The sequence below is a fragment of the Sebastes umbrosus genome, chromosome 14 (assembly GCF_015220745.1).
Source record: "Sebastes umbrosus isolate fSebUmb1 chromosome 14, fSebUmb1.pri, whole genome shotgun sequence".
NCBI classification, from domain to species: Eukaryota; Metazoa; Chordata; class Actinopteri; order Perciformes; family Sebastidae; genus Sebastes; species Sebastes umbrosus.
In genome coordinates, this window is record NC_051282.1 from 23,517,472 (window position 1) to 23,544,344 (window position 26,873).

General features: G+C 41.9%; 2 protein-coding genes and 1 long non-coding RNA gene across 8 annotated transcripts in view; 1 reads left to right on the forward strand and 2 right to left on the reverse strand.

Annotated features, from left to right (window-relative positions):
- The window catches only part of rdh8a (retinol dehydrogenase 8a), a 182,031-nt gene that overhangs the window by 81,085 nt on the left and 74,073 nt on the right, over positions 1-26,873 (forward strand). The window contains exon 3 of one of the 4 annotated variants that reach the window (XM_037791387.1): positions 659-804. The exons of 2 other annotated variants lie outside the window; for them this stretch is intronic. The gene's annotated coding sequence lies outside the window, so the exon portion shown is untranslated. The remainder of the gene's footprint in view (positions 1-658; positions 805-26,873) is intronic. One more of the 4 variants, XM_037791389.1, reaches the window with a different exon arrangement.
- On the reverse strand, positions 9,313-10,703 carry LOC119501206. The gene is made up of 2 exons (XR_005209781.1): positions 10,661-10,703; positions 9,313-10,375 (listed from the first exon to the last, which is right to left on the reverse strand). It is a non-coding gene; the product is annotated as an uncharacterized LOC119501206 (long non-coding RNA).
- The window catches only part of col5a3a (collagen, type V, alpha 3a), a 64,586-nt gene continuing 50,091 nt past the window's right edge, over positions 12,379-26,873 (reverse strand). For all 3 annotated transcript variants that reach the window (XM_037791378.1, XM_037791376.1, XM_037791375.1), the window contains 20 exons: positions 23,724-23,777; positions 21,249-21,302; positions 21,077-21,130; positions 19,922-20,029; positions 19,761-19,814; positions 19,624-19,677; positions 19,390-19,443; positions 19,215-19,268; positions 19,025-19,132; positions 18,349-18,402; positions 18,187-18,240; positions 17,990-18,097; positions 17,852-17,905; positions 16,879-16,914; positions 16,374-16,427; positions 16,000-16,276; positions 14,832-14,944; positions 14,618-14,686; positions 12,748-12,981; positions 12,379-12,539 (listed from right to left, as the gene is read on the reverse strand). In XM_037791378.1, the coding sequence (XP_037647306.1) occupies positions 12,393-12,539; positions 12,748-12,981; positions 14,618-14,686; positions 14,832-14,944; positions 16,000-16,276; positions 16,374-16,427; positions 16,879-16,914; positions 17,852-17,905; positions 17,990-18,097; positions 18,187-18,240; positions 18,349-18,402; positions 19,025-19,132; positions 19,215-19,268; positions 19,390-19,443; positions 19,624-19,677; positions 19,761-19,814; positions 19,922-20,029; positions 21,077-21,130; positions 21,249-21,302; positions 23,724-23,777 (1,794 nt within the window). In that variant the 3' untranslated portion in view covers positions 12,379-12,392. The remainder of the gene's footprint in view (positions 12,540-12,747; positions 12,982-14,617; positions 14,687-14,831; positions 14,945-15,999; positions 16,277-16,373; positions 16,428-16,878; positions 16,915-17,851; positions 17,906-17,989; positions 18,098-18,186; positions 18,241-18,348; positions 18,403-19,024; positions 19,133-19,214; positions 19,269-19,389; positions 19,444-19,623; positions 19,678-19,760; positions 19,815-19,921; positions 20,030-21,076; positions 21,131-21,248; positions 21,303-23,723; positions 23,778-26,873) is intronic.

A 26,873-nucleotide genomic window follows, 5' to 3' on the forward strand; every position in this document is an offset into this window, starting at 1 on the left:
ACTGGGCATCCTCTGATTCACAACACAACAATTTAAGCACATTGTTGTAATGTATAGACAGCCTTTCTTTTAAAACGGGTAGCTGTAATGTTAATTAACACATTGTCAGTAATGTAGATCTGTGTATGGTGCACATTTGGAAAAGGCCCATTAACTGTGGCTGTAATTTGGACATGCTTGTTGAGTTACAACTGTCTTGGTGCAATAATGTAAGATGGAAATGGAAGCAGCACATTTTCACACCACATTTGTATTTTCACGCTCGATGCGTGCACCTCAGTGAAGCATCAAACATAATCACATAAAGACGAGCAATGGAAGTAGTAAGTTAAGTAAACAACAGACTTCTACACAGTCAACAACAACAACTGTCTTCTTCACTGTAGATCCCGTGGAGCTGCAGAGGGTGATGATGTGAGAGAGCTGCAGATTTCAGCTCTAATATGTTACTTTTGATAAATAACTTGCTTAGGTTTGTGTGGGAGGTGGAGGATATTTCTATATTATGTACTGCTTTTAACGGAGAGATCTCTTTGTCATCTTTGATAGTAGGCATGCATTCGAAGTGTTTGAAAAAAAAAAATATCAGGAGCAGGGACTTGGAGTAAAGACAAACCCTAATTTAGATGTTGTTATTTTTTTGTCATTTGTCATTCAGCAACAGAGATACTGTCAAATAATCCACAGAGAGATTGTAACTGAAATGGCAGTGACAGCCTTCACATTCTGGTCCAGAGACACAACAACGACTACTGGGCTCTCCCCATCACCACCACCTGAGCCGCCTGAATATGGCAGGAAAAAGTGTTTAATATTGTTATTAACATTTTGTGTCTTACATTGACTACATTAACATTTACATACACAAAATATTCCAGTTTTTGCCCTTATTCCTAAAAAGATAATAACTCCCAAGCAATAACTACGAATACACTAAGCTGTTTACATGGCTAATGAAAATGAAAATCACTCTTTCAATCCTTCAACCACCTTCTTGAAAAGGTCGGCGCTGCAATATTTGCGCATATCCAAAAACCTGTTGATATCCAAGTCTTTCTTAATGTGTAAAAGTAGGTGCGTTTCTCCTTCCGACCCGAAATGTGGGCTTTTCTTTTGGGCATGCATCTCTGCAAACTGTCAGCTGGTTGGTTTGTGTACAACGCACAGAGCTGGACGTATACAGGCATAAGGCTGTGTGTTGCAAACTAAAACCAAAGAGTGCTCCTAAAACCTGAATAATATCGGCATGTCCCACATGTCTTTATCGAGCGGCTGTGGCTCAGAGGGTAGAGCAGGTCGTCCATCAATCAGAAGGTCGGTGGTTTGATCCCCGGCTGCTCCGAGTCACATGCAGATGCAAGACACTTAACCCCAAATTGCTCCCGAAGGCATATCCATCGGTGTGTGAATGAGTATTAGATTAGATCCTGATGGGCAAGGTTGGCACCCTAGCAGCCTCTGCCATCAGCTTATGAATGTGTGTGTGAATGGGTGAATGATGACATGTAGTGTAAAGCGTTTTGAGTGGTCGGAAGACTAGAAAAGCGCTATATAATACAAGTTCATTTACCATTTTACCATCGGATAATGCTCCAAGAATGGAATAATTGGTAATTGGAATAAGGCCTAATTCAGAATATATACAGTAAATACATGACCCGTAACAAATTTGAAATATTGTCATATTAGTGTGCATTTAAACATAGTCAGTGTCCTCTTGGATAAGGCTCCAGTACTGTCCACGCTGTGGCCGGACCGACCATATTTCAAAGACCAGTTTCACATTGTGATATTCCTGTAAGGCAATGCAACCACCACTGGCTTGTAGACTTTTTTTTTTTTATTACTCTCTATATGCAATTTCAAACGGCTTTATTTTGAAGAGCAACGTGACACAATTATAAAAGTAATGAAACCCACACGCGTACGTACAGTATCTAGGTCACCTTGTGTTTTAACTTTCTTTAAAGGTTGTCTTTAAAGTGAGGCTGACTATAAAGGTAGCAGACATTCCTTCAACAAGGAGTTTAAAAGCATTTAAAAAAGTGAATAACGTTACTTCTGCGGGCACCAGTGTTTTTTACCTTTTGCACTCTGGGCCTCATTCAGAATTTACATCTGGCAGATGTTTCCATATTCAGTGAGGGGCTGTCCCCAGTGGGAGTGGTGTTAGCACACGGGTAATAGGCACACTCGACTCCTGCTGTCAGGGGATCGGCCTCCGCTCCACAGGAAGCACAGGGGACCCAGATGAAGGAGATATGAACTCTATACGTGTGTACGTGTGCTGGTTGTGGGCACATCTGCATGGGCTAGTGCACACGTGTGTGTATTTTTTCATGCTTGTGTGTGCACACATAGAGGAAGGGCTGCTGTTCCGGGCTGCCGGCTGACAGACAGACAGACAGACAGTCTCCTGGTTAATGAGCAGCTGTCGGCCATCACTATTCATGAGCCCTGTCACTCACCTCCTCTCTCAAAGCTCCAGCACCTGAAACCCTGAAACCCCTAGTCTCTCATTAGCACTGCAGCAGCACAGGCACACACACCAACACACACACTATCCAACATTAATTCTACAACATGACCGTAATACTCGTACACGTGTGTAAAGATGTAAAAAGTAAAAAGCATACAGCGCGCGGAGCGCCGGTGGAGACCGCACCTTCAATAGAATTCAAATGTAAGCATTGTGGTTTAAACAGAATAGGTTCTGGTTTATTCAGACAGCAAAGCATTCAATCAGTACATCGCTGCTCTTTCATCCGACGCTGAAAGAGGCGTGCATGTGGGACTTGACTAGAAATGGCTGTTTGATGTGTCCTAGAGGAAATAGATAGAGAGCTGGGGTTTAACTAAAGACCTCTGTTTGGGCTGCAGCATGTCAAAGAAAATGAAACACCGGCATGAAGAAGAGGTTTCCTCAATGATAGTGGCTTTATGTTAACGCTGGCCTGCGTTCTCTGCCTCTATATACCCATCTACTATAACAGGTCAGGGCTTATCAGCAGCACAGACTGGCACCTCTACTGGTACATGGTAGAATACACTATTCAAGAGCCTTCTGGGTTTATTAGAGATGTTGAATTTTAGAGAAGGCCTTGGCAGATAGCTGCAGTACCATCCTTCTTAAACTTAAAGGGAGACACTACAGGTGAATAAAAACTTTAACTAATAGATGACACCATAAAACTTCCCCAGTTGATTACTTACATTAACTTAAGGCATTATTATTTTGTTTTGTTAAGTTTTATGAAATGTTATGTTTAAATATACAAATGATACATTATTTGATTAATTATGAGCAGAACAGAAATCTGACAACCCGATCTCATGGGAAGGCGTATAAATAGCACAACTTTACAAATACATTCCCCCTTTCATGAGGATGCATTTTAAGCTTTCAGCGTGTCATTTGTACGCCACACAACAAAACAACAATAACGTCTGTAGTAGGCTTGTCGCGGTTGTTGGTGTTACTGGTGTTACACGGTGGTCAGGTACACACCGATTACATTACATTAATATTCTCAGTGTTCTGACTTGACTATGACTTGCCCCAAAACTGTATGTGATTATCATAAAGTGGGCATGTCTGTAAAGGGGAGACTCGTGGGTACCCATAGAACCCATTTTCATTCACATATCTTGAGGTCAGAGGTTAAGGGACCCCTTTGAAAATGGCCATGACCGTTTTCCTCGCCAAAATTTTAGCGCAAGTTTGGAACGTTATTTAACCTCCTTCGTGACAAGCTACTAGATATGGTGACGCCAGTGGATTACTGAGGTTTTCTAGCTTCACCCTAGCTTTAAAACTGAGCCCGCAACAACCTCCAAAAGATTGATAGCGTTAATGCGTTAAAGAAATGAATGGCGTTAAAACGAATTTGAGTTAACTCGTTTTTATCGCGCTAACTTTGACAGCCCTAATTGCAAATTTTCTGAAAGTTTATGTTTAAATATGCAAATGAGGCATATCTAATGCTAACTTTTGGTGAATTTAGAAGAAATCTACAGACACAAATAGACAAAGTAGTAAAATAAACACCTAAACGTGTATTTTGGATGTTTTCTTTCCACTAATCTGAAAGAAGACACATTATGGAAGCAAAATAGCCAAAAACCTCAAAATTGATCAGTGGGGGTGTCTCACCTTAAGGTGTTATGTTGATTGCAAAATTACCATCAAATGCTGTTATGATTACAGCATCCCTAACTCTCTCTGATTACTTCTCTGAACCAAGTCAAAGCCACCGACACACTTTAGTGTGACCACACTGTGAGTGTGTGCCGCATGTGTGAGTGAGATAAAGCGATTTTTGACCGTACAGTATACAGTATGAAAAAAGAGAAAAGTATGAAAGAGGAAATCGGAGATGATGAGAAAGACTGACGTAGAAAAACGAGTGACTGCAGGAATAATTCACGATTCAGAATAGTGCTTCATGTCTCAGGTTGGTTCTGAATTATTCAAAAGCAGCAGAGTCAGGCCCAATTGTACTCATTACTGTGAAACATATGAAAGCATAATTCAAACGTTGCCGGTTGCACCGACAAGTGGATAGAAAGGGATGCATTTTATCCCCTCAGCAGGTGTATTGATTACCGGGCCTTATCCGTTTTGCTGGCGTAAGTGCTGAGATTACACGTGATTTCGTACAAGTGACAGAAAGTGTATCGCCGCCTCTCACCACCATACGAGTTTCAGCACCCTCACGGTATTTCCTCTCTCTCCTTTTAGACTAAACCTGTCACACAGTGAGCTCTGCTTCCTCTGCAGTTCACCTCTGCCTTCTGCAAGATTTATGAAAAGTGTCCAGGTGCCCATGAAATGCTGCCACATCTGATTCTCTGTGATAGAATAACAAGCGTGTCAGTGGCGCTGCGGGAACTGATACAGGACGTTGATCATTCAGAGAGGGAAAGAGAGAGAGAGAGAGGGAAAAGGGGGAGGGACGGTGAAGGGAAAAGGGGTGGATGGGTGACGAGGAGTGAGAGGTGGAGAGGAGATGAGGATTTCTTTTGCATTCAGGACCACAGACAAGAGCAGCCAGACTCATCGAGGTGAATGGAAACGATTAGTTTCCCTGGCTTTTCAACCGAGGTCTGAGCCAGTGTACTCCCACAGCTGAATCACTCAGTCTCTGTCTCTCTCGCACTCTTTCCTCCGCTGCCTCGTCTGATTTATGGGAGAAAATCATCTCTATTGAGCGATGGGGTCATGCAGTTATCACTCTCTCTCCGGCTTACTCTCATTCACTAACAATCGGACACACACACACGGATCCCTTGTGACTGTTCCTCCTGTTTTCCTGATCAGGGCTAAGTTTGTTCATTAACACTCTGCCTTGGATTTATGAACAGCTGTGCATGTTTAAATTGGCCTGAGTGATTCATACAATACACAGGCCTGTCAAGTGAATGACTATAGCTCTCTCTTTCTCTCTCTCTCGTTCTCATCATGCATCAATTTATCTCAGTGTCCCTCTCCCACTGTGGTAAATAAGACACCACTGATTACTTTTGGCTGTTTTTGGGGAGCTCGCAGATGACTCTGTCCTCCTTTTACTGGGGACCAAGTTAAGTGAGAATGGCTGACGACGCTGAGAGCTGCAGCAGACGGCAAATTAGGAGTAGGATGTGAGTGTGTGTGTGTGTGTGTGTGTGTGTGTGTGTGTGTGTGTTGGAGGCGGCGGGGGTGTTGTCAAGCTGTGCGTTTGAATCTGGGCTCTCTGTCAGCCAGATAATCATCTGAAACACTCTCAGACGCACGGGGCCTTTTGGCTTTCCGAAACCGTCACCGCGCTCTTTGTCCACTCGCCCAGTGATTTCTATTGCCCTACCTCGCCTTCAAGTCATTTTTCCAAACCGCTTTACTAATGTTAGCTTTGTCGATAAGCGCTTTTGATGGAAAAGGCATCTGCGGAAATGATTCCCCCCCCCTCTCTCTTCACGAGATAAAGGAGCTGTGGATGGGACATGGCAGCAGAGGCGCTTGCATGCACACTAATAAGAGCACCCCCCTGCTTAGCCGCGAGTGCTCATGATTTCACATACCCACGCAGACGCATCTACAGGCCCACACTTCAAGGAGCACGCTCGGCACAAGCCAGAGAAGTTATTCCCACTTGGAACGCCACTTGCACAGTACAAGATGCTAAACCGAGAGCAGCATGCGCACTTATACACACATCAGTGGCGTGGAAAATAATGTCTGCTGTAATCTGCTGTGACACAACATCCGAAATTTAGGGTGGATGTGTTGAGACCGAGGGAGTGTCCCCGTTCACCCGGAAACGTAGATATTACCACTGACTCTCTCCCTCTTTTAATGAACGTCTGTTTAATTTGTACATTTCTCGCTGTGACTTTGTGACACGTTCAGCTTAGTTAGAATCAATGTCACAGGAGAGGAGCTGAGGGCGTGAGGGAGAGAGAAAGCAGGGAGACTAGGCAGTCCAACAAACAACAAAGAAACGTCTCTAACATTTTCAACTCCAGAATAATGAGACGGAGATGTGAGAGGAACAAGAGAGAGAGAGAGAGCGGGAGAGCAGAGATAAGAGAGATGGAATAAGAGAGACAATCTTGTTTCCAATATGCAGCAACTAAGGAGCCTCCCGCCTGTGGGTTACTCTAATGTACTCCTGGGCCTAAAAGTAGCTCATCAATGCCAATAGACCCAAAGCTCTGCTCACATCCTTGATGGAGTAGCAGCGGACGGCAATGCATTTTAACATCTGTGCCATAAAGCTCACAAGGTATAGATATTCTGTCTCTAACAGAGATAATGTTTGCAGATCAGAGTGCATCAGGTTTGGTGTGTTACCCTCTGGATACAGCAGGAGAGATACAACAAAGATATCTTAACAATCCTGTCCAGACCGCTTTAAAAGACGGAGCGCTACGGGGGGGTGGCGGTGTCTTCCAGAAGTTGTGCTCCTGATCAATAATACAGAGTTCAGCAATCCTTTGAATTTAGTTACAAAAATCAACTTTTGTTGGCTTCACTGACATGAAGTTAAAAAGTCAAAACTGTCTGTTGGAATAAAAGCTCCTTTTTAAGGAAAGAAGAAAACACAAAAATAATAGAAGAAAAAAAAACATCTGGTAACACTTTATAATAACGATGAATTATAAGTCATTCATACGAATTTAGATAAAGCTGCAGTGGGTAGAAATGGAGCAAATATGACTAAAAAAAGTAATTTTTATAAAATGTTCACTATATCTTGACAGTAGTATGAGACAGGTTATCTGAAAAAAATCATGTGCCTCTGTGTGCTCACTGATTTGACAGAAATTCTAGAAACCTTCTGTCATCCACACTTTTCAGCATTGTTGTATATACGTTGTTTGTATTTGTTTTGCATAAAATACCAATTTTCCTCACGCGGGAGTTCATTTCCATGGGATTTCAACAGGCTTTTCACAAAGCTGAGCTCCGGGATCAGCTGGATGAAGAGCTCTTCTCGGTGCTTCGCTCAAGCTGGTTTATCTGTGTGCAGTGGAGAGACTGTGTATCAATGGCTTCCAAGTGATTGTCATGTTTGACGACTCAATTCTGAGAGTTTATTCTTGTATATTTTCTTTATCACAAAGATTAACAGCTCTCAACAGAGGAAATAGTTGTATAGCACTGTGATGCTATCTAACAAAAGGCTCATCTCTCAGCAGAAGAAGTGCTACTAGACTGTAGGAGACACAATGTCACAGGAATGGTGGGCACTAGAGGGTGGGATGGGAGGAAAAAGGAAAAAGGGCATAGTGCCGTGGAAATATCATATTGACAGTCACACTGCTCTTCTACTTGATCATTATTCTGAGTTAGTGGCAACAGATGACCTTTCCTGGTCAAGAGCTTAGTATGGTTAAAATGCAATTGAGTGGAAGGGAACAGAAAGGAGAGAAAAAAATAACATGGTAACCTTTATTCTGCCATTGACGCTAACCTTGAACAGTGGGCCCCAAAGGGGATGAGCGACTTGTACTTTAATGTGTGTGAGAGAATAGGCTTCAGAGTGTGTGCGTGTGTGTGTGTGTGTGTGTGTACATGTGTGTGTTGTGTATGTGCATGAGTCTGCATGAACGGAGCAAAAAGCAATTATTGCGTGTGTGTTTGTGGTAGCAACGGAGATAAGTAGGCAGGCAGAAAGAGAGAGAGAGAGAGAGAGAGAGAGTATGAGGAAGAAACTCACTGGTTAAAAATAAATTAGTCATCAGGACTTGTACCATTTCTTTTTGTCTGTCTCACATTAATACTAGGGCTGTCAATCAATTAAAATATTTAATCATGATTAAATGCATGATGTCAATAGTTAATCGCACATTTTTTTATCTGTTCAAAATGTGAGATTTGTCATATTTAATACTCTTATCAACATGGGAGTAGGCAAAATTGCTGGCTTTATGCAAATGTATGTATATATTTATTAATGGAAATCAATTAACAACACAAAACAATGACAAATATTGTTCAGAAACCCTCACAGGTACTGCATTTAGCATAAAACAATATGCTCAAATCATAACATGACAAACTCAAGCCCAGCAGGCAACAACAGCTCTCAGTGTGTCAGTGTGCTGACTTGACTATGACTTGCCCCAAACTACATGTGATTATCATAAAGTGGGCATGTCAGTGAAGGAGAGACTCGTGAGTGTCCAGAGAACCCATTTTCATTCACATATCTGGAGGTCAGAGGTCAAGGGACCCCTTTGAAAATGGCCATTACAGTTTTTCCTCGCCAAAATGTAGCGTAAGTTTGGAGTGTTATTTAACCTCCTCCGCAACAAGCTAGTATGACATGGTTGTACCACTGGATTCTTTAGTTTCTAGTTTCATATGATACCAGTATCTTCACTCTAGCTTTAAAACTGAGCCCACAACCTACAACCTCCCAAAGATCTGAATGCATTATTATCGCGTACATTTTGACAGTCTTAATGAAAACCCATCAGAACAGCTCCACCTCCACCAAACTGACCAAATGTCCACGGCTGAAATTATTATCCGACTTCTTCTCTTATTCACACCATCCATCCTTCCCTCGCTTCTGTCTCCTTCCCACCTTCCCTCTTGAGGACTGAAACAGAGCTAATTGAAATAAATGAACTGGGGAGCGAATCAGAGTTGATTACATCGGCTGTATGGGGATGCTGATTGCAGGCTTGTTGAGGGTATGTTGCAGAACTAGTAGGTAATGAAGAGCCTTGTTTGTGTATTACACTCTGACTGGACATCGCAGACAGCCCCTGTGCTCTCACGGATATTGTTCTAACCCGCCTGGAGAGGAAAAAAGATAACAGAACGACTTCTTATTTGTTTTTATTCGCACATCAGTTTTTGACAAATACATTTTGTTTTTCATTCAGGCAGCTGGTTACTGCTCATAAAGTCCTCAGAATAACTGTACAGTATATAAAATTAGTACAACAAACACTATACACAGGAGAGGCAGCGCAGGACGGGACAGGAGGGGAGGAGTTCATTACTGGAATGTTTAATTGCGGGATTGAATTGCAAAATGACACACGTTGGGCACACAGTCTACTGTTTGAGTCGAAGGAGGTAGACGGAGCATTAAGATTTCATTTGCTAAAGGGAAAATCATTCGTAAAATTCAAATACATATGTCATTTCTGTAATATTTCACAGCTCCGTTGGTTGATTTGAAGAAGTCTCTGTTTAAGCCGACACACAGAGACAGACTGTAGTAATAATGTCATCTAAAAACAAATCCTGGAGCTATTCCACAGACAGTGAATAATGAAATAACATGGCACTCTATAATGGCCCCCATGGTAATTTTACTGGGATGTGAGGACAATTTCTGATTCACAGCTCTACAATTTTTAAAGGTAATAAAGAAATATATATAATAAAATCTACAGTGGATCAAGTTCTCAAATGTTACCTAATTAGACTGTTGTTAGGCCATTTAATAGGCGTTATTGGTCGCTATAAGCACCATAGATGTGGGTCAATACGGGCCTACTACACCCACTAGTAGGTTTTATCATCTATTCACATAGTAGATCACCGAAAGAATGTATAAAAGAAGACAACGGTGACCTCTAGCGTCCGTATTAATTATGACAGGAGCAGAAGCGGAACTCAGCCGCTGTGGTACAGACAGCATGAAACTCCATATGGGGTAGAGGTCGGGGGCGATGGATGGGACACTCTCAGGGTTTTCACCCCAGGGAGGCCGGGGTTCGCATCCCGTGTGAAACCAACAACGTGTGAAACAAACAACGTGTGAAACCAACAACGTGTTCACAAGCGTTACGTTTCCCTTTCACTTTTGAATCCTAGTTATTTAAAGTCAGAACTCAATGTTTTTCCCCAAACTTAACTGTTGCCTAAACCAAACTAAGTGGTTTTGTTGCCTAAATCTAATTAAACGTTTTGTTGCCTAAATCTAATTAAACGTTTTGTTGCCTAAATCTAATTAAATGTTTTGTTGCCTAAATCTAATTAAACGTTTTGTTGCCTAAATCTAAAGAAGTGTTTTTGTTGCCTAAATCTAACTAAGTGTTTTTGTTGCCTAAACTTAACAAAGTGGTTTTGTTGCATACACCTAAGTGGTTTTGTTGCCTAAACCTAACAAAGTAGTTTTGTTACCTAAACCTAAAAAAGTGGTTTTGTTGCATACACCTAAGTGGTTTTGTTGCCTAAACCTAACAAAGTGGTTTTGTTGCCTAAACTTAACAAAGTGGTTTTGTTGCATACACCTAAGTAGTTTTGTTGCCTAAACCTAAAGAAGCGTTTTTTGTTTGTGTTAAAAAAGTAACATTTCCTTCAGTTTTTTATTGCTTTTAAGTTTCGCTTTCACTTTTACAACGCAGTAGGCATAGTAGGACCCTAATGACCCACATCTATGGCACTTATAGTGACAGATAACGCCTATTAATGGCCTGATGAACAGTTGAATCAGGTGATTAACTCCAGTCTTGCTGCTGTAAATTCTAGTTTAGGTAGACCGTTTGTCTGTATTCATAGATACTGGCTGCTTTGCTATCCAATATCAGTGGAACGGCCCGACATAAATTCGGTTTTAAGATGGATTTTCCCTTTAAAGCTATCAACCACATTGCTCTGAACTGTCCCTAACCTCCTTACACTGGCACTGTGAAATTAGCACCATCAGCCAGAAGATGTGCAAAAAAAACACAGTAGACTAGTGCCCGGCCTGTGAGGGTGTTTGGTGCTGCTGAAAGAGCGACAACCCTCTCCCCCTCTCTAGTCCTGTAATCCTGCCCACAGAGACACACAAACACAGCGACACAAAAATAATCATCTTTAGCACCACTGAAGAGAAAATCAAATGAACAGCAACATACTCTGTCGAAATTTCACCATATGAACAAAACGGAGAAACAAAAGTGTGGGGCGGAAAAGTGAAAAACAGGTCATGTCAGTAAAATGCTTTCAAGAGATGCGTGAAATGTCTCTTCGTATAAAGAACTCCAGTTAACACTAGAGAACATTTTAATCAGCATGCTCTTAATTCTTGCCCTGAAATATCCCCAACCTAGTCGCTGAGGTATGTCATAGCAAGTATATACCACAGTAGAAAGGATGTTAGTCTGATATACACAGTACTGTAGTCCTTGGGAACATTTAAGGGCTCGAAAAGCTTATTATCGAGCCCATGGAGGGAAGCAGCCCAATAAAGGAAACAACCTTATCCGTTCAAGTAAGTGTCGGGTTCAATAACTAGCAACGCCTGTTGAATACTAATCATGTAATTCACTGAGCAAACTGCAGTTGAAGGGTAAAAAGGACAATTTATCATTCCTGCGCACAGGAAATTAATTATGCTGCTTGTGTGGAATTAATATGCTGGGCTAGTTCACAACCGCTATGCAATTGTCATTATAGTGAAATCTGAACATGCAAATGAGTACGACAACGTCTCTGATTTATTCAGTCTTTGTAAAAAAATTAGGTAGCAACTAGTTCATCCAAGGTCTGAGAAGTCCCACTGAACCGACCCCTTACCACAGAATGACAGACCGCTCCAGATCTGTCTTGTTTATAAGTGGTCATCGTCGAGCGGGAGAATCGAGAGGATCGATTACAGCACACTCGAAACAGTGAAAAAGAAAACACTTAAAATTAAATATATCTAAATGGAATATTTCCCTTTGGTAAATGTGCTTTGTTCCCACCGGTACACGTCCTCTTTGCTCGCCATTCTTCTTATTGTTGTAAAGCCATAGAACCTATTTCACTGGCTGTTGAAGAGTCTTAAATAATATACCCACCACATACAGGAACATGATATAATAAATATTGCTCGGGGCAGCGGTAAAAGTCCAGTTTCTTTTACTGAAAACTTGCTGTGCAGGTCTTTTTTTTCTTTTCTTTTGTTGTTGGCAAGATGTTAACCATTGAAGCATACTCGTCCAACTTGGAATCCAAACTTCTGGTTGCCGTTGCCAAAGTCTGCCGGAGCCACATCTATAATGGGTAGCAGCTCTGCCAAGGGGGAGTCAATCTCTAGAACAGTCCTCTCCTGACCTTTGCGGGACTGAAAGAGAAAAATTAAAGCCATTATTAGAATTTGCTTGGCTTAATACGACTAACTAGCTTTCCCTCCACTCTCTGGCCTTAATCCCCATTCAAGTCGGTGATTTGATGGCTACCACGGCAACACAATTGATAAACACATTAGTTCCATTAAGGCTAATTCTTATTTGTCCAGCTAGTCCTATACCCTGGCGTGTCCCTGGACTGACCTGGCATCCATCATGCACTGCTTCGATGAAGGGGCTTTTGGCTTGCGTCAGCTCCTCGTCGTTGCTGCCTCGGAAGCGGAGGGCGTGCTGGTGGGAACGGGATGCGCTGTCGAACCAGCCCGCCGAGTTCTGGCAGGTGTAGGTGAAGCTCTGCTTGGCCGTGGCGCTCAGTAGTTTCAGGAAGGTCAGCTGAACTACATGCACAGGGAGCTCATCCCTGTCATTGTAGGTGAACTGGATGGCACAGATAAATATGAGTTATTATACTATATAGGCAGAGAAATATGTACTATAGACCAGTCATTCGCAAAGACCGGGTTGGGACACACAGGTGGGTCACGGGACATTGTATTGGGGTCGTCAAATAAATTTTCAGAATTTTTTCCGTAGTCTTTTTTTAACATTTACATCTGCAGTGCACTTTTGAGCCACATGAGGGAGTCTGAATGTTCGTATTGTTCTGATAATTGTAGCCTACTTATAACATTGAATTTAATATGAAAGGCTAGCATGCATTCTGTTTGTTTTACTGATGAGAGGAAAAAAACGAGAGCGTATTAACTCCACCTAAATGAATTTATTTGGTCTCATTTATAAAATATTTAACATTTGTATATCTATGTTTTCAATAACACGTGCATAAAATGAAGTTGTGATTTATCAAACATATATATATCTTTGAATATATCCATAAATGTGTGAAAAATATCTGGAAAATGTGTGAAAAATGTGTGAAAAAACGTGTGAAATATGTGAGAAAAATGTCAGAAAAACCTGTGAATTATGTGAGAAAAATGTCCGAAAAATGTCCGAAAGAAATTGTTAAATATGTGAGAAAAATGTCTGGAAAAATTCCAACAAAATGTCCAAAATATTACCGCAAAAATGTGTGAAATATATATTGTATCTTTGGTTTACCTTTTCAAGATAATACAAGGTAATGCGGAATTGGCAGTAAAAATCTTCAGGAAAGTTCATTTACGCACAAATTCGCTCTTCTCACGATTTATAAATAAGGCCTATTATGAATTGGGTCAGGATGGTTTGTCATTTTTAAAAAGTAGGTCCCCAGAAAGAAAGTTTGGGAAACACTGCTGCAGACAGACGATTATAACAGCATTACCCCTTAAATGACACAAAATACACAGAAACAGGTTTTTCTCTCAAAGAGACGAATCCACAGAAAACCTGAGTCTGAGCCTATAATCTGTCTGTTCTAATTTGAATTACATCACAGAATTTACAAATCTCCCACCTCGTGCTGATGGAGTTTACGTAAGCGAGGGTGAAAAAGTTACAGCAACTTCTCTTCAGAATTAGAACAGACAGCGAAAGTAAAGTAGGAAGTAAAGAAATTAAGGTAAACAAAAAAAAGCAGTTCCAAGGACTTGCGAGAAAGTCATGAATTTGCGATTGTGCCGGCAGCTCTGTGATTATCTGAGAGCGTTATGAGACCTCTGATCAGGTGCACATGAAAGGCCAGCAGGGCTGTGAGCGCGCTGCCCTGAATGCTACTCAGTGAGAGGAGTTGGCAGTGGCTCTGTGTGAGTCATCCAGAATGCTGAAATCAACCGCTGGCAATATCAAATCAGATCTCTGGTTGCACATGGTCTAATAAATTGATACCAAATTATAGGAATATGCAAATAATAAACTAAAAGCTTTCACATGCGATCATTTTTCACACAGATGGACACACACATGCCTACACATTCATGTGAACACACACGTACAAATGCTTGCACCTCAATCATATGCATGAATATCATTCAAACACTCTCAATTAGGATGAGTAATTCAGCTGAAAAAGACTGCCTGGCATTTGGAGCCAGCTGAGATTAATGGTAGGAGGTTAGGGTTTTTTTTGTACCTGCTTGCCTTTCCTGAATTGGCTGTACCAGCTTCCTGGCTTCTCTTTGTTCCACGGTGCTAATTTCACCTAGACAAAGAGAGAGAGAGACAGAGATGGGGGGATGATGTTGAGTAAATTTTAGGCTCAAGGGATATAGGGAGTGATTTTTGCTCTGATGTAATATGACGAGGTCGGCTTTGTAAAGGCTGACAGCAAGAGATTGGAGGCTTACATTCTCAATCCTCTTGTCAGGGTAGAGACATGTCTCCCCGTCAGCTGTGAAGTTACAGTAGACCTTGATGGAGTCTCGGTGACAGCCCTGGTTAGGATCAATCCAGTAGTCTCCTACAAAGAGCACAAAGAAAGGACATCAGTCAAGCGCCAGATGTTGATATAATGAACACATCGAGGGTTGCGAGATGATGACATGCAGCTGGTGAAATGATGAAGAGCATTTAGACTTTGAAAGTGTGCACACACGCTAGAGCAGGGCTTCTCAAACTTTTTGGTGCCAGGGACCCCCCATACAGGGGGAGAAAATTTCCCAAGGACCCCCTCTTAATGGTAACACCGATTAAGCATAATGCTTACTACTGTTTGTACTCTTAGATGCCATTGGAACTATTTGTATTCTAAAACTTTTCAACCTAAATACATAAGATTTGTTTCATAGTGATAAACAGAAACACATTTCAATTTGAATCATGTTAAGATAAGATTAGATAATCCTTTATCAGTCCCACAGCAGGGAAATGTGCAATGTTATTGAATGTTAATACCACTTAATACAGCCCAGTCGCACAGCAAAAGTGAAATAGTCACAAAATGGATTGTATTGCCTCGTGTACATAGACACAAATTTCACATTTTTTCGCGAGGGTCAGCACGAAATCAATTCGTATGTAATCCACATAATTGTGAAGTATAAAGAGCGGTGAATGCCGGAGTGGATGGGCGGGTCAAAAACGCAGGACTTTCCCCCAGGAGGCCGATGTTCGTGTCCCGTGTGAAACCAGAAGGCAGAGTTGATCTATTTGTCACGTAACTTTCGTACTTAAGTTGCGCCACTTCCGGTGTTATTTTAACCCAAACCGTGATCTTTTCCTAAAGCTAACTAAGTAGTTTTGTTGCCTAAGCCTAACCAAGTCGATCTATTCCTAGACCTAAATAGAACCTAGTTTTATTTTGAAAAGACTAAAGTGGAAATTGTCACGTGCTTCACATGTTGCTGGACATTCGTAGGAAAACGCACAAAAATACATGTCACTCAAAGCGGCCACGTTTGAGAATCAGCGCGCTAGAGGATGTGTGCATATTTGTAATGTGTTCCAGTTTTTTCCTGGATAAAACGTTTACGGTGGTAAAATCTGCATCAATTATGAAGCAATGTCTTTGCTAACCGTCTTTGTAGTGAGGTTGGACCATCATGAGCTCCTTGCAGGTCCGGGCAGGGCTCTCAAAGGTTCCCAGGGGATTCCTCATCACCTCTACGTCTGTTTTCATGGAAGCTAGGGTGGCAAAGACTTCTTCCATTCCCTCAGCGTCCTCCAGAGGCTGATCTCCCTGGAGGAAGTCTGCATCCTCCTCCCTGGACGGGGCTGCCTGATCGGAGTCGCTTTTCCTCCTCCACCTGCCCCCCCTCATAGGCAGGGGCTCGATCATTGTGGCAGGGGGTCCCTGGAGGGTTTAGCACAGAAAGGTGAGCAAGAGGTGAAAGGGAAACAAAGAAGGTAAAGCTGAGACAACCATGATGTGGATCATCGGCGGTACTCACTGGGGCTCCTGGGGGTCCAGCAGCGCCTGGGTCTCCTCTGGGACCAACGGTACCCTGGAGAACAGAAGAGGATAAAACTTTGTGTCAATCACGTCTCACCTGGAGCATTTCTCACACCACTTGGCTAAATCCCAGCTTTATCCAGGCAGATATGACTGCTTTATAGGATTATCCAGCTGTGTGCATCAGCACTCTGTGGTCAAAGCCTTGGCTCTCAAGACACACTATAGTGGTTTTCATAACATCACACACACCAGAACCAAATCCTATTAAAAAGGGCCCGATGGAAAAATCACACACAAGGCGAGCGTGGCTGTACGGCACGGCTTTTAGTTCCAAAGACACGCGGTAAACACAGTAGAGCATTATGATTATGAAGCATGGTGCATTTCAGCCAACAAAATACACTTTCTCCTCTCTTCCCCGGCATATGTTCCCAGCAGCTGCTAACCAAGCTGAGGTGTGAGTACAGCAATGTATAAACAAGACAGATTATTGAACTCACCAATTCCCCCTTCGATCCTTTCTCACCAGCTGCACCCTGAGAGTGGAGAGGGGAGGAGTAAGTAAGCAGGAAAAACACTAAATAAAAGTAGAAATGCTCACTCTAAAAATCGAATTACTCAAGTAAGCACTGCGAAATTACTAACCAGTTATTCACTCGAAAATCGGGTACCTGCTTAGCAACAGATTATGCTCAAAATGATGACTTTCTCTACTGAGTAACAATGAGCATTAACAGGACTGTATATTCTCTCTGGATAAAACAGTGCTTACTTTAGCTTTTTGCAGATGGAATCATCCGCTAAATCCCTGAGATCCAAATCTCATATGACCTTTAAATATTTATCTTTCAGTATTCATTGAGTTTCATTGAAGAAATGATCAGCCAATTTGCACCAAAGTTATAGAACAATGACTGCACTTGGTGATGCCTTAAGTGAGAGATAATGTCTAAAAGCTTTACTGCTTTTATTATGTTCTTATCTTGACAAATGCGTTCTGTTTGTTTCACACCAGACTTCTTTAGTCGTTTAGCCATTTTTTATGCTTTTTTTTAATGCAGAATGACTTATTTCCAAGACACTTCATCTCTAGTAAACACAAGATTTAAAGTGGTGCTTTTGTGTGATTCTCAGTTTTACAAATCTGAGTGAAAACTGTATGTTATTAGATAAAAGCAGGTGTTGACAAACTGCATCATTTGCAGTTGAAAAAAGGTAATAAATCGTAATATATCTTATCGCAATACGCATATCGCAAAATGTTAAAATTCGCAATAAGATTGTATCGTGAGGCCTCAGGTGATTCCCACCTCTAGATAATAACAGCGTGTGAATAGGTTGATGCATATATAAACATCCCTTTTGGGCTTAACACTCTTAATTGACTTATCAAGTATGGTAGCTGAATACATAATTGTTCATAGACTGATCATAGGAAAGCATATACATTCTTGTAACAGCTATGTGACTTACTGACAGTCCAGGGGGTCCCAGTGGGCCGTTGGAACCACGTGAGCCACCTGTACCCTATATATAGGGACAAGCATATCTTGTTAGTGAACTGAAAACTTCCTTTTGTGTAGAAGCATATCATGTTGCAACCAAACGTACCTCATCTCCTTTAGACCCATGTGTACCCTGGATCCCTGGCAGGCCTCGGTCTCCCTTCTCGCCAGATTCTCCTGGGGGGCCAATTAGACCGATCAACCCACCGTGACCCTGCAGACAGAGACATGGTTCATCAGCATTGTTTCCCAGCGTTTTAGACTAGTACAAAGTGTTCTCTCTGTCGAGGGCTAAACACTCACTTTATCTCCCTTGGTTCCAGGGTCTCCTTTTAATCCTAGAAGTCCTGGTGGCCCCTGTTAATGGAAGATATATTAGTTGGCCAATGTAGACTCTGTACATGAAATATGGTTTGCTTGTGTTGGGTTTGAACCTCCATTAACAGACAAATATAAGGATCTTACTAGTGGTCCTGGTGGTCCAGTTTGTCCTAGTGGACCAGTTAACCCTTGCTCACCCTAGAATAGAAACACAAGAATTAGAGATCAGCCTAAAAAATGCCAAAGCAATGATTAAACACAAACGGGACCTCCTGTTCTGATGATTGTCAGTGATGTTGTCTCCGACCATAGAGTGTATAAAACATGGACGTAGTCTCCGTGACGTCACCCATAGGTTTCTGTAGAGCAATTGTGCAGCTCAAAGTGCTCTGGCCGTCACCATCTTAACAGTGACGACTCACTAATCCAAAAATGGGCAAAGAGGTGGATCGTCTGAGGCGGGCCGGGTGACGCAGCAGAGCAGACAGCTAGCGACATGGTACGGCACCTACCTGTCACTCAAGGCGGCCACACCCTCATTATGCCTAACTTTACGCCTTAATATAAATGAAACGGGTGAGTTATATAAAACTTCATCCCCGTATAGTTGTCATGAACGGGGAAATTATCTATAGAGACCAAATCTGTTTTTTTGTACCAGGCTATAAACATGTTTAGTCAGCCTCAAGTGGCCATTTCAAGAAGTGCAACTGCGTTGGCTTCATTTCTCAGCACCGGAGGTTGCCGCTTGCTCCGGACTCAACAGACACAGTACCAGCTTGAGACTAATGTTAAAATAGATTAGACATTGTGTACTGACCGCGGGACCTGGGATGCCTCGAAGACCATCTGGGCCAGACCTCCCTGGCTGCCCTTGGGGTCCCGCTGGGCCTACGGTACCCGCTCGACCCAGGGTTCCTGTCGTCCCCTACAAAGCAGAGGCGTTAGAAGCAGCATAGACCACAAAGGCTTTGTCGGAAGGCAACGTACACAACCACCATGATCCTTACCTTGGTTCCCTTCATGCCTTGCTTCCCTTCTTTTCCTGCCTCACCTACATGACCCTGTGGTTGGAAAAAGACAGTATTGCTGACATGATGGCAAAAGCTGTTGACTGCAGACAAACATATACGGTGGCTACATACACATGCATGCACACAGACATGCACAATATGCTACGCTCACCCTCCGTCCAGGAGGTCCTGAAGGACCTGGCTCTCCAGAGGCTCCTGGAGGTCCCTGCGGAGAACAGAAAAGAGACTGAAGTTAAAACAGAAAACCTCATTCCTACCCAGTCACTAAACACTGAGGAGCGTCCAGCCAGAATGTTGAAGAAGCAAAATCTCAATATGTCACAGAGAATACAGACTTCAGCTACCAGTGTTATGCAAGAAATGGAAAAAAGAAATGACTGCTTACTGCTTTGCCAGATTCTCCATTGTCTCCTTTAGGCCCCGGTCCACCGTCTACTCCCTGGATGAAAACATGTCATGTAGAAGAAATGATCAAACAATAAGTTAATGATGAATTAATGATAAAATAATGATAATACTCACATTGGCGCCAGCTTCTCCAGGAGGTCCTGTATCTCCGGGGAATCCGATAGGGCCCTGTGGGCACAAACCGTGAGTTAGAAACCATCATGGCATGGCAATAACAGTCTGACCTGACAACCAGAGCAAGAAAAAGTCACTGATCCAGAGAGACCAAAACTCACAATGTGGCCTTTGGATCCGTCCTCGCCTGGTGTTCCTCTGGATCCTGGAGGCCCAGCTGCACCGGATGGGCCAGAGTCACCCTTTTCCCCCACGTCACCTTTACCACCCTGTGACACCAGCATGTGAAATGACAATCAATGAAAGGGCGAAGAAAGTAGAGATGCCCGATCCACTTATATCAGTTCCGATCCAAAATTATCTGAATTTGAATATCTGCCGAAACGATATAATTCCGATTTTAGAGCTGATTTTGTAAATTTGCATTTCAATTTTACACCAAATTTAAATGTATTGCTGTCACTGATTGACAAAACAAACAACAGGCTGTGTCAGTTTATACACACATGCTAGTTGAGCATTTGAATGAATCTTTATTGAGAGCCTGTTTAACGAACGGCAGGCCCGCCATGTTTGCCCGGGTGAAAGCCGGAGGACCGTTACTGTGAAAATACAAACGATAGTAGTGTTGTTTATCATGTTTATCATCTGTTCTGGGCTTGGAGCATGGATGTATAAAGAGAACTGGATACAGTGTTGGAGGCGGGCTCCTGTTCAATCCTATGAGAGATGGTCCCACTGCCGAGTGATAAAGTACCCATATCATCCGCCGATCTTCCGCATCTATTGGTACCATAGAGCATGCGCAGTAACGTTTCCTTTAAATCCACTTCCCAACCCTCGGTCTGGGTCTCATTCACATGAACGGAGGAAGGGAAATAACTCTGGCTTCGGCTATTAGTGCATTTGACAACTTTTAGGACCTAATGATTTAAATAAGGGCTATTCAAGTATTCGTACTGGGAAGTTGATTTACCTAAAAAAAAATCATTCGCTGAGTTAAAGACGTCTCTTTCGCAATTTAAGTCTATTGGAAAAAGTCTTTTTGGGCTCAATGCCATCCCGTGACGGACACGGAAGTTGTAATTCCAAAGTTGGCCACTATGAAAATTTGCTACAGAGCTTGGCACTCTTTGCTACAGAGCTTGGGGGCTTGCCTTGGAGCAGCCACTCCATCTCCATGCTTATATGGATCGGTAACCTATGTGAATTACGTCAGTATCAGAACCCGATATTGGATCGGATCGGTCCCATCTCTAAAAGGGAGGATGAGGTTGAGCGAGACAGGAAGGAAAGGTTTAAGTAACGTGACTTACAGGAATGCCAGTCTCTCCAACTGAACCAGGGTTTCCAGCTTCTCCGTCCTCACCCTGGTAGAGAAGGAACATTCAGGAAGACAAAATCAAATCCCACATCCACAAACCACCAGCTTTCTACTCTATATGTTCACAGGCACACGCTGTGTAGTTGCTAATGGGAAATGCTGACCTTCTCTCCAACAAGTCCGGGCTGGCCGATTCCACCAGTCAGTCCAGGTGTGCCCTGTGGCAGGAGGAGAGAGAGAACAGCTTGAACCAAAATATCTCACAACAAGGGCAAGTTTGAAATATTCATTTGATTTTTTGAAAATCAAGTTCTTGGTACAGTCGGTATCTTTTTTGTTGTCGTTTGTCAGCAGTTCTGCTCACAGAATGCTGAAACTAGAACAGAATTATCACAACACAAGGGAAAGTACTGAGTGTCAGGTTTGCTGTGTGGATAGTGCCTGAGTCACACAGTGGGGTGGATGCTATTTCCCCCCCCCTTCTCCATCAGTTTGTTTGTTTGTGCATGTGTACGTGCATGCATGTTGGCGTGCGCCCATGTATGTCGGTGTATTGTGCTTTGTGTCTTGAGACAAACCCAGTAAAAGCATGTCTCCGGTAGAGTGCACAAACATGAGAGCTGAGTACAGCCGGTACAGCACTACCACTGAGCTCCTGCTGTCAGCTGCTTTCCTCGCATGCCATCCCACCACCATTTCCCTCTATTCCACTATTCCTGTATCAATCCATTTATGGATCCCACCCTCCCTGCACCGCCATATTTCCGTGCTTCCTGTGATGAAGCGCTAGCGTGGCTCACACAGATTTCTGCAGCTTGCTGCTGAATAATTGACCGGTGTGAGAGGCTGCAGAGAGGCGGCCATTACTAGAGGTAAATATAACTGCCTCTCAGGGATGATAGTCTAATACTTCTTAATGATTCATAGAGCAGTAAATATAACTCTCTCCCAGGGATTATATCCTAATACTGTTTAATAATTCAAGTTTCAAAAGCAGTGGAGGGTCTGTGGCAGGAAGTGTTCAAACGAAGAGACGAGGGGCTGGAAAATATAAAGTATATGTTGTGTGTGAGGATAAGCTATTGTTCAGTTTGAAATTCAGATAAAGCTGCTGTGTGTTTAATGGAAGTCTTCTTTATTCCAAAGCTGATGCACTATCATGATTTCTTTATGAGTCACAAAGGCATGCAGCTACCATCACTTGAAATTATCAGAACTCCAATACTCGCACAGGGTGTGTTGCATTAGCAAAAATACAATCATTCGGATTCAATTAAATTAATAAAAATGGTGATTTAACCTGAATGACACATTTTCAAATCAAGAACAAAGAATAAATATTCGCAAACCTCAAAAATTATCTTAAAAATGCAAGAAAAGTGACTGTTTCCTATTTATTTTACCCCTTCCCCCTCTCTCAAGTGCATTAATCTGTTATATGTAGTATCTCACTGGACACTATATTCTTTTATTCTGTGTATATACAGTGTTTATTTTGTTTAAATTTATGTTTGTATCCTATACTAGTGTTGTATGTTATCATTTATAGTTTTTATCCTTAATAAGGCATCTGCAGACTTGCTCCAAATGTTATTTCATTGCACTAGTACAGTGACAATAAAGGTATCTTATCTTATCTGAATAGCTGGCTCAAGTGTGACAGACAGAATTGATAAAAGATTATCTGCATGTATTCATTATGGGAACCAATTTTAATATTTAGTAATGCTGATTATCATATGAAATGAACCATGCTGGTGCATTTTCTTTCAACTAATTTAACAATCGTTGTACGTTGATTTGAAATGTTTTTGCTGTGTTGAAGATGAATATGAACAGCTTGTTGGTATAAACAGATATCGTGATACACAATTTTGTCGTCTATATTGGTAATAACAAGCACATACTAACTCAAATTTCTCAGAAAATCTGATGTGAAATATTTTGGGGGAATATCACTTGAAGATAGCGGTGTTCTTTTTACATCACACTTGGCATCACCACTCAGTTCAATGCGATTAACAAGCGGTGTATTTATGGAAATATTTATTTATTTTTTCTCTATAATTTCGCTTGAAATCACTTAACATCTGTTCACTTGAAACAGATTTTCACTACATGATTATTGTGTCCAAAAGAATTCATGATATATGATATTATCGCAATATCTATAGAAAATTAAAAAAATAATAATGCTATCAGTTAAATTCATCTTTAACTGTTTATTGTGTATTTTGTCTCTTTTTTGGCTAATGAGTTACATTCAAAATACAAGTGTAAGTAAGTGGAGAGAGAGTCTGTAACCATAACTGTATATATAAAATGATTTAAGAGGCGCTGGATTATTTACACAGTATTATCATATGTGTATTATTAACATAATACCAGTAATTCATTTTAAATATCATGGTTATCATCAATACTGGTATATATTGACACCCCTAATATTGATAGAAGACTTTGTCCATATCGCCCAGCCCTGCCCGCCGGGTAATTCTCCTTTTACTTACTTTAGACCATCTGTCTATAGAGCGTTCTCTTTATTCCTCACTAAATGGGGCTGTCTCTGTAATATCACTATATTCAGGCTCACATCTAAATCCAAATATGTCATTTAAAAAAGTCATGCTGCACTCTACCTCTCCACCGATGGACCCCTGAGGGCCTCGAGGGCCGTGCTGTCCTGGAGGCCCCTGTGGAGAAAGAAATGAAATATCTCATTAGGACATCAGTGCAGACGATAAGGATATACTGCATCAATAAAACAGAGAAATACAATTTGAATGTGAGCCAGGGGTTGGCTGGTGCCTCTTAAATTAAATGAGCGTTAGAAGTTGGGCCATGGTGGATTGCTTATGCAATGGCCCCAGTATCTATGATCATTATCGTAGTGACATGATGAAGACGTCCAGACAGGTCATTACCCTCAATATGACACAAGCTCTGATTCCTCCCTCCCGCCCATCTCTCTTATTCTCTCTTATTAATAAGAAACCTCCAGCCTGTGATGTGCAAGACCATATTCTGTGAGCCACAGTAACGGCATATGATTTGACTCCTCCGTGCAGCTCGAGAGAGAGAGAGAGCGGGAAGCAATTAATCCCAACTGTGCTCGGCTTCAGTTTCAGTTGAGTAGATGTTGAGCTGTGCTCTGAATCACTCTGAAGTCTTGGAGGGAGCCTTGTGTTGTAAAGACACTGAGACAGAAAGACAGACAATCTGCCCAGAGAGAGACTGTGTGGGACTAGAGGAAACACATATCCTTCTGGCGGAGAGATACTTGAGCATTAGAGGGGAGAATTCTGTGATCCGCAACGCTCACACATGAATGAAACTTCCCCACTGAGTCTTCAGCATCTCCGCTCTCCTCTCCTCTCTCTCTCTCTCTTTTTTGTTTTGGTTCCATCCTGATTCCCTCCCTAATCTGGCTGTGGAGAAGAGGGGCTATAGAGAATCTCGTTGAGCGTGTGTTCATGGTTGACGGCGTAGTGAGATGACTGTCACAAAGGAGGATGCTCATTAGACAGCCAAGGCTGAGGCTAATCTGATTAGCAGCTGTCACACCGTCTTCCTGCTCACAATCAGTGCCCCGCCTCTTCCTTCCACTCCATTGCTCCACTGCGTCCTCTCTGTAACACTCTCTCTCCTCTTTTTTTTTATCCCTTTCTTCCATTTACATACAGGACCACCTCTTCATTCTGTGGGCTCGTCTTTCTTGCACATGAAGTCACGGTCTGCGGTCATTCACATTCAGCTTTGAAGATCCGCCGCACATTGAAAGGACGAGTTGAGATCGTTAAAGGTGTTCAGGTTTCCTTTTGCCATCGTTATTGTGGAGATCCTTTCATCAGATAATGGAAAGATATAACCAACAGACATAGAGATATGAAGAACAGAAGTAAAAGAGCAGTTAACTGGAGAGTGTGTTATTAAACCTATGGTTGTATTCTTTCATTGCCAGAATATTAACACAGTATGGATGCTATTTAGTATGCTTAAGCAGTATTTGAGATGATTTAGTATGGCCGAAACGTTAGTATGAAACCAATAGTAAGCGAATTGCATACTATTTCCAGTGAAATATTACAGTATGCAACACTGGACACTACACCGGCAATAGAGTGGTGGTAATTAGTCCTAAACCCGGAAATGAGTTAGCATTTTAGCACTTCCTATTCCCTCGTCTGGAAGTCAATGGGTTTTTAGTTAGATGCCTGAAATAAGGTCTGTGGTTAACACAAGCTTAAGTAAGGGATAATGTACAGTTAGCCGGTCGTTCACAACAATGACCCGCTAGCTGTATATTATCCCATTTATTAACACGGTTACTTAAGAAATCAATAATTTGACACAAAAATGGTCCTCCAGAGTCCGACATCAGAACTGTGGCCATAGCAACGGTCTGTTATCTGTAATAAGATATTTTAACGTCTTGTTCTATGATATAAAATGCGTTGTGAACTCGTGAATTTTTAAGGCTTTATTTGTCTTAAAAAAGGCGATTGCTAACAAGTGGCTAAATGAGACTACAAAACGTCATCACGCCGACTCGTCCGCCTTTACAGCCTCGTAGTGTATACTGGTGTTTATGCGACCGTGGTGTAGTTCATTTATAGCCTAAAGTTAGCTTTTTACTTCTGGCGATTGCAGTCACGCTTCAAAAATCCTATAAGTGGTGTTCATTTGCGAACATGTAAACGTTTGTTTGCCACAGAGCTTATTTTCTGCAATAATCCAAAACACAATGGAAAAATCCAATTGATTTTTTTGCCGAGGGAACCAGGGCGATGCTAACTTCCTGGTTGGCCTACAAAAGTATGACATCCCTGCACCACTCTATTAGTTCAGTCATAGTTTGGTCATGTGAGGTTGGCACAAGTTACCATGGTTACGCATCTTCAACCAGCAAGGAGGCTCTCAGGAAGTGACGATGTAAATTTCTGCTCAGTGCGTCCAAAAAGAAACATACTACTGTTTATTTACACAAAAATATGTTGAACAATGGTACACATATTGAGTATGTAGTGCATAGTATGCGATTTCAGACGCAGCTTATACACTACGTTATATGTGATGGTAATATGCTTGACTAGTTTGCTGTTACTTAGTTCCACATTAGCTCTGCTGATGCCCCAAAATCCCAAACATTGTTTAAGCATTGTTCAGTGTCATTGTGTTGTGATTGTGATATGTCTGCACCGTATGTATTATAACTTTGCATAATGGCTCACTTGCATGGCTTATCCTACTCTTACCTGGAGCAGAACCATCATTAACGTTATTAGTTACACCTGTGCTTTTTCTGTTATGACAGAAGTCAAATTATCTGCTTTGATAAATACCTATTCTTAGGAAACCACAGATTTAGCTGTTTCCCTCAGTTCCTCAACAGATGAGGCTGATTAGATTGTTAGGTGTGGAGAGTTGTCGAGGCTATTACGATGGAAACACGGCTCTTAGTAATCTGGGAGCAGAGTGGTTTAATCGATCTTAATTTTTATGTCTCACAACAGACGGCTCCAAGTGCAAAACCATGACTGGCTTTACTCTAAAGATCTGTCAACACCTCTTTGTACAACCGCGGTCTAAATGATATGGAGACTAATCAGACCACAACAAACTGAGCCCCACTCAAGACCTGTAGTTTGAGGGCGATAAACGTTATCGGCAGAGGAAAAAAAGGTTGATTCACAAGTTGGGCACACAGCAGCAGGATCAGCACAAAAAAAAATGTGTCTGTAGTTCATAGACTGCTGATACCTTGAACCTTTACAACACTGCACTTACAA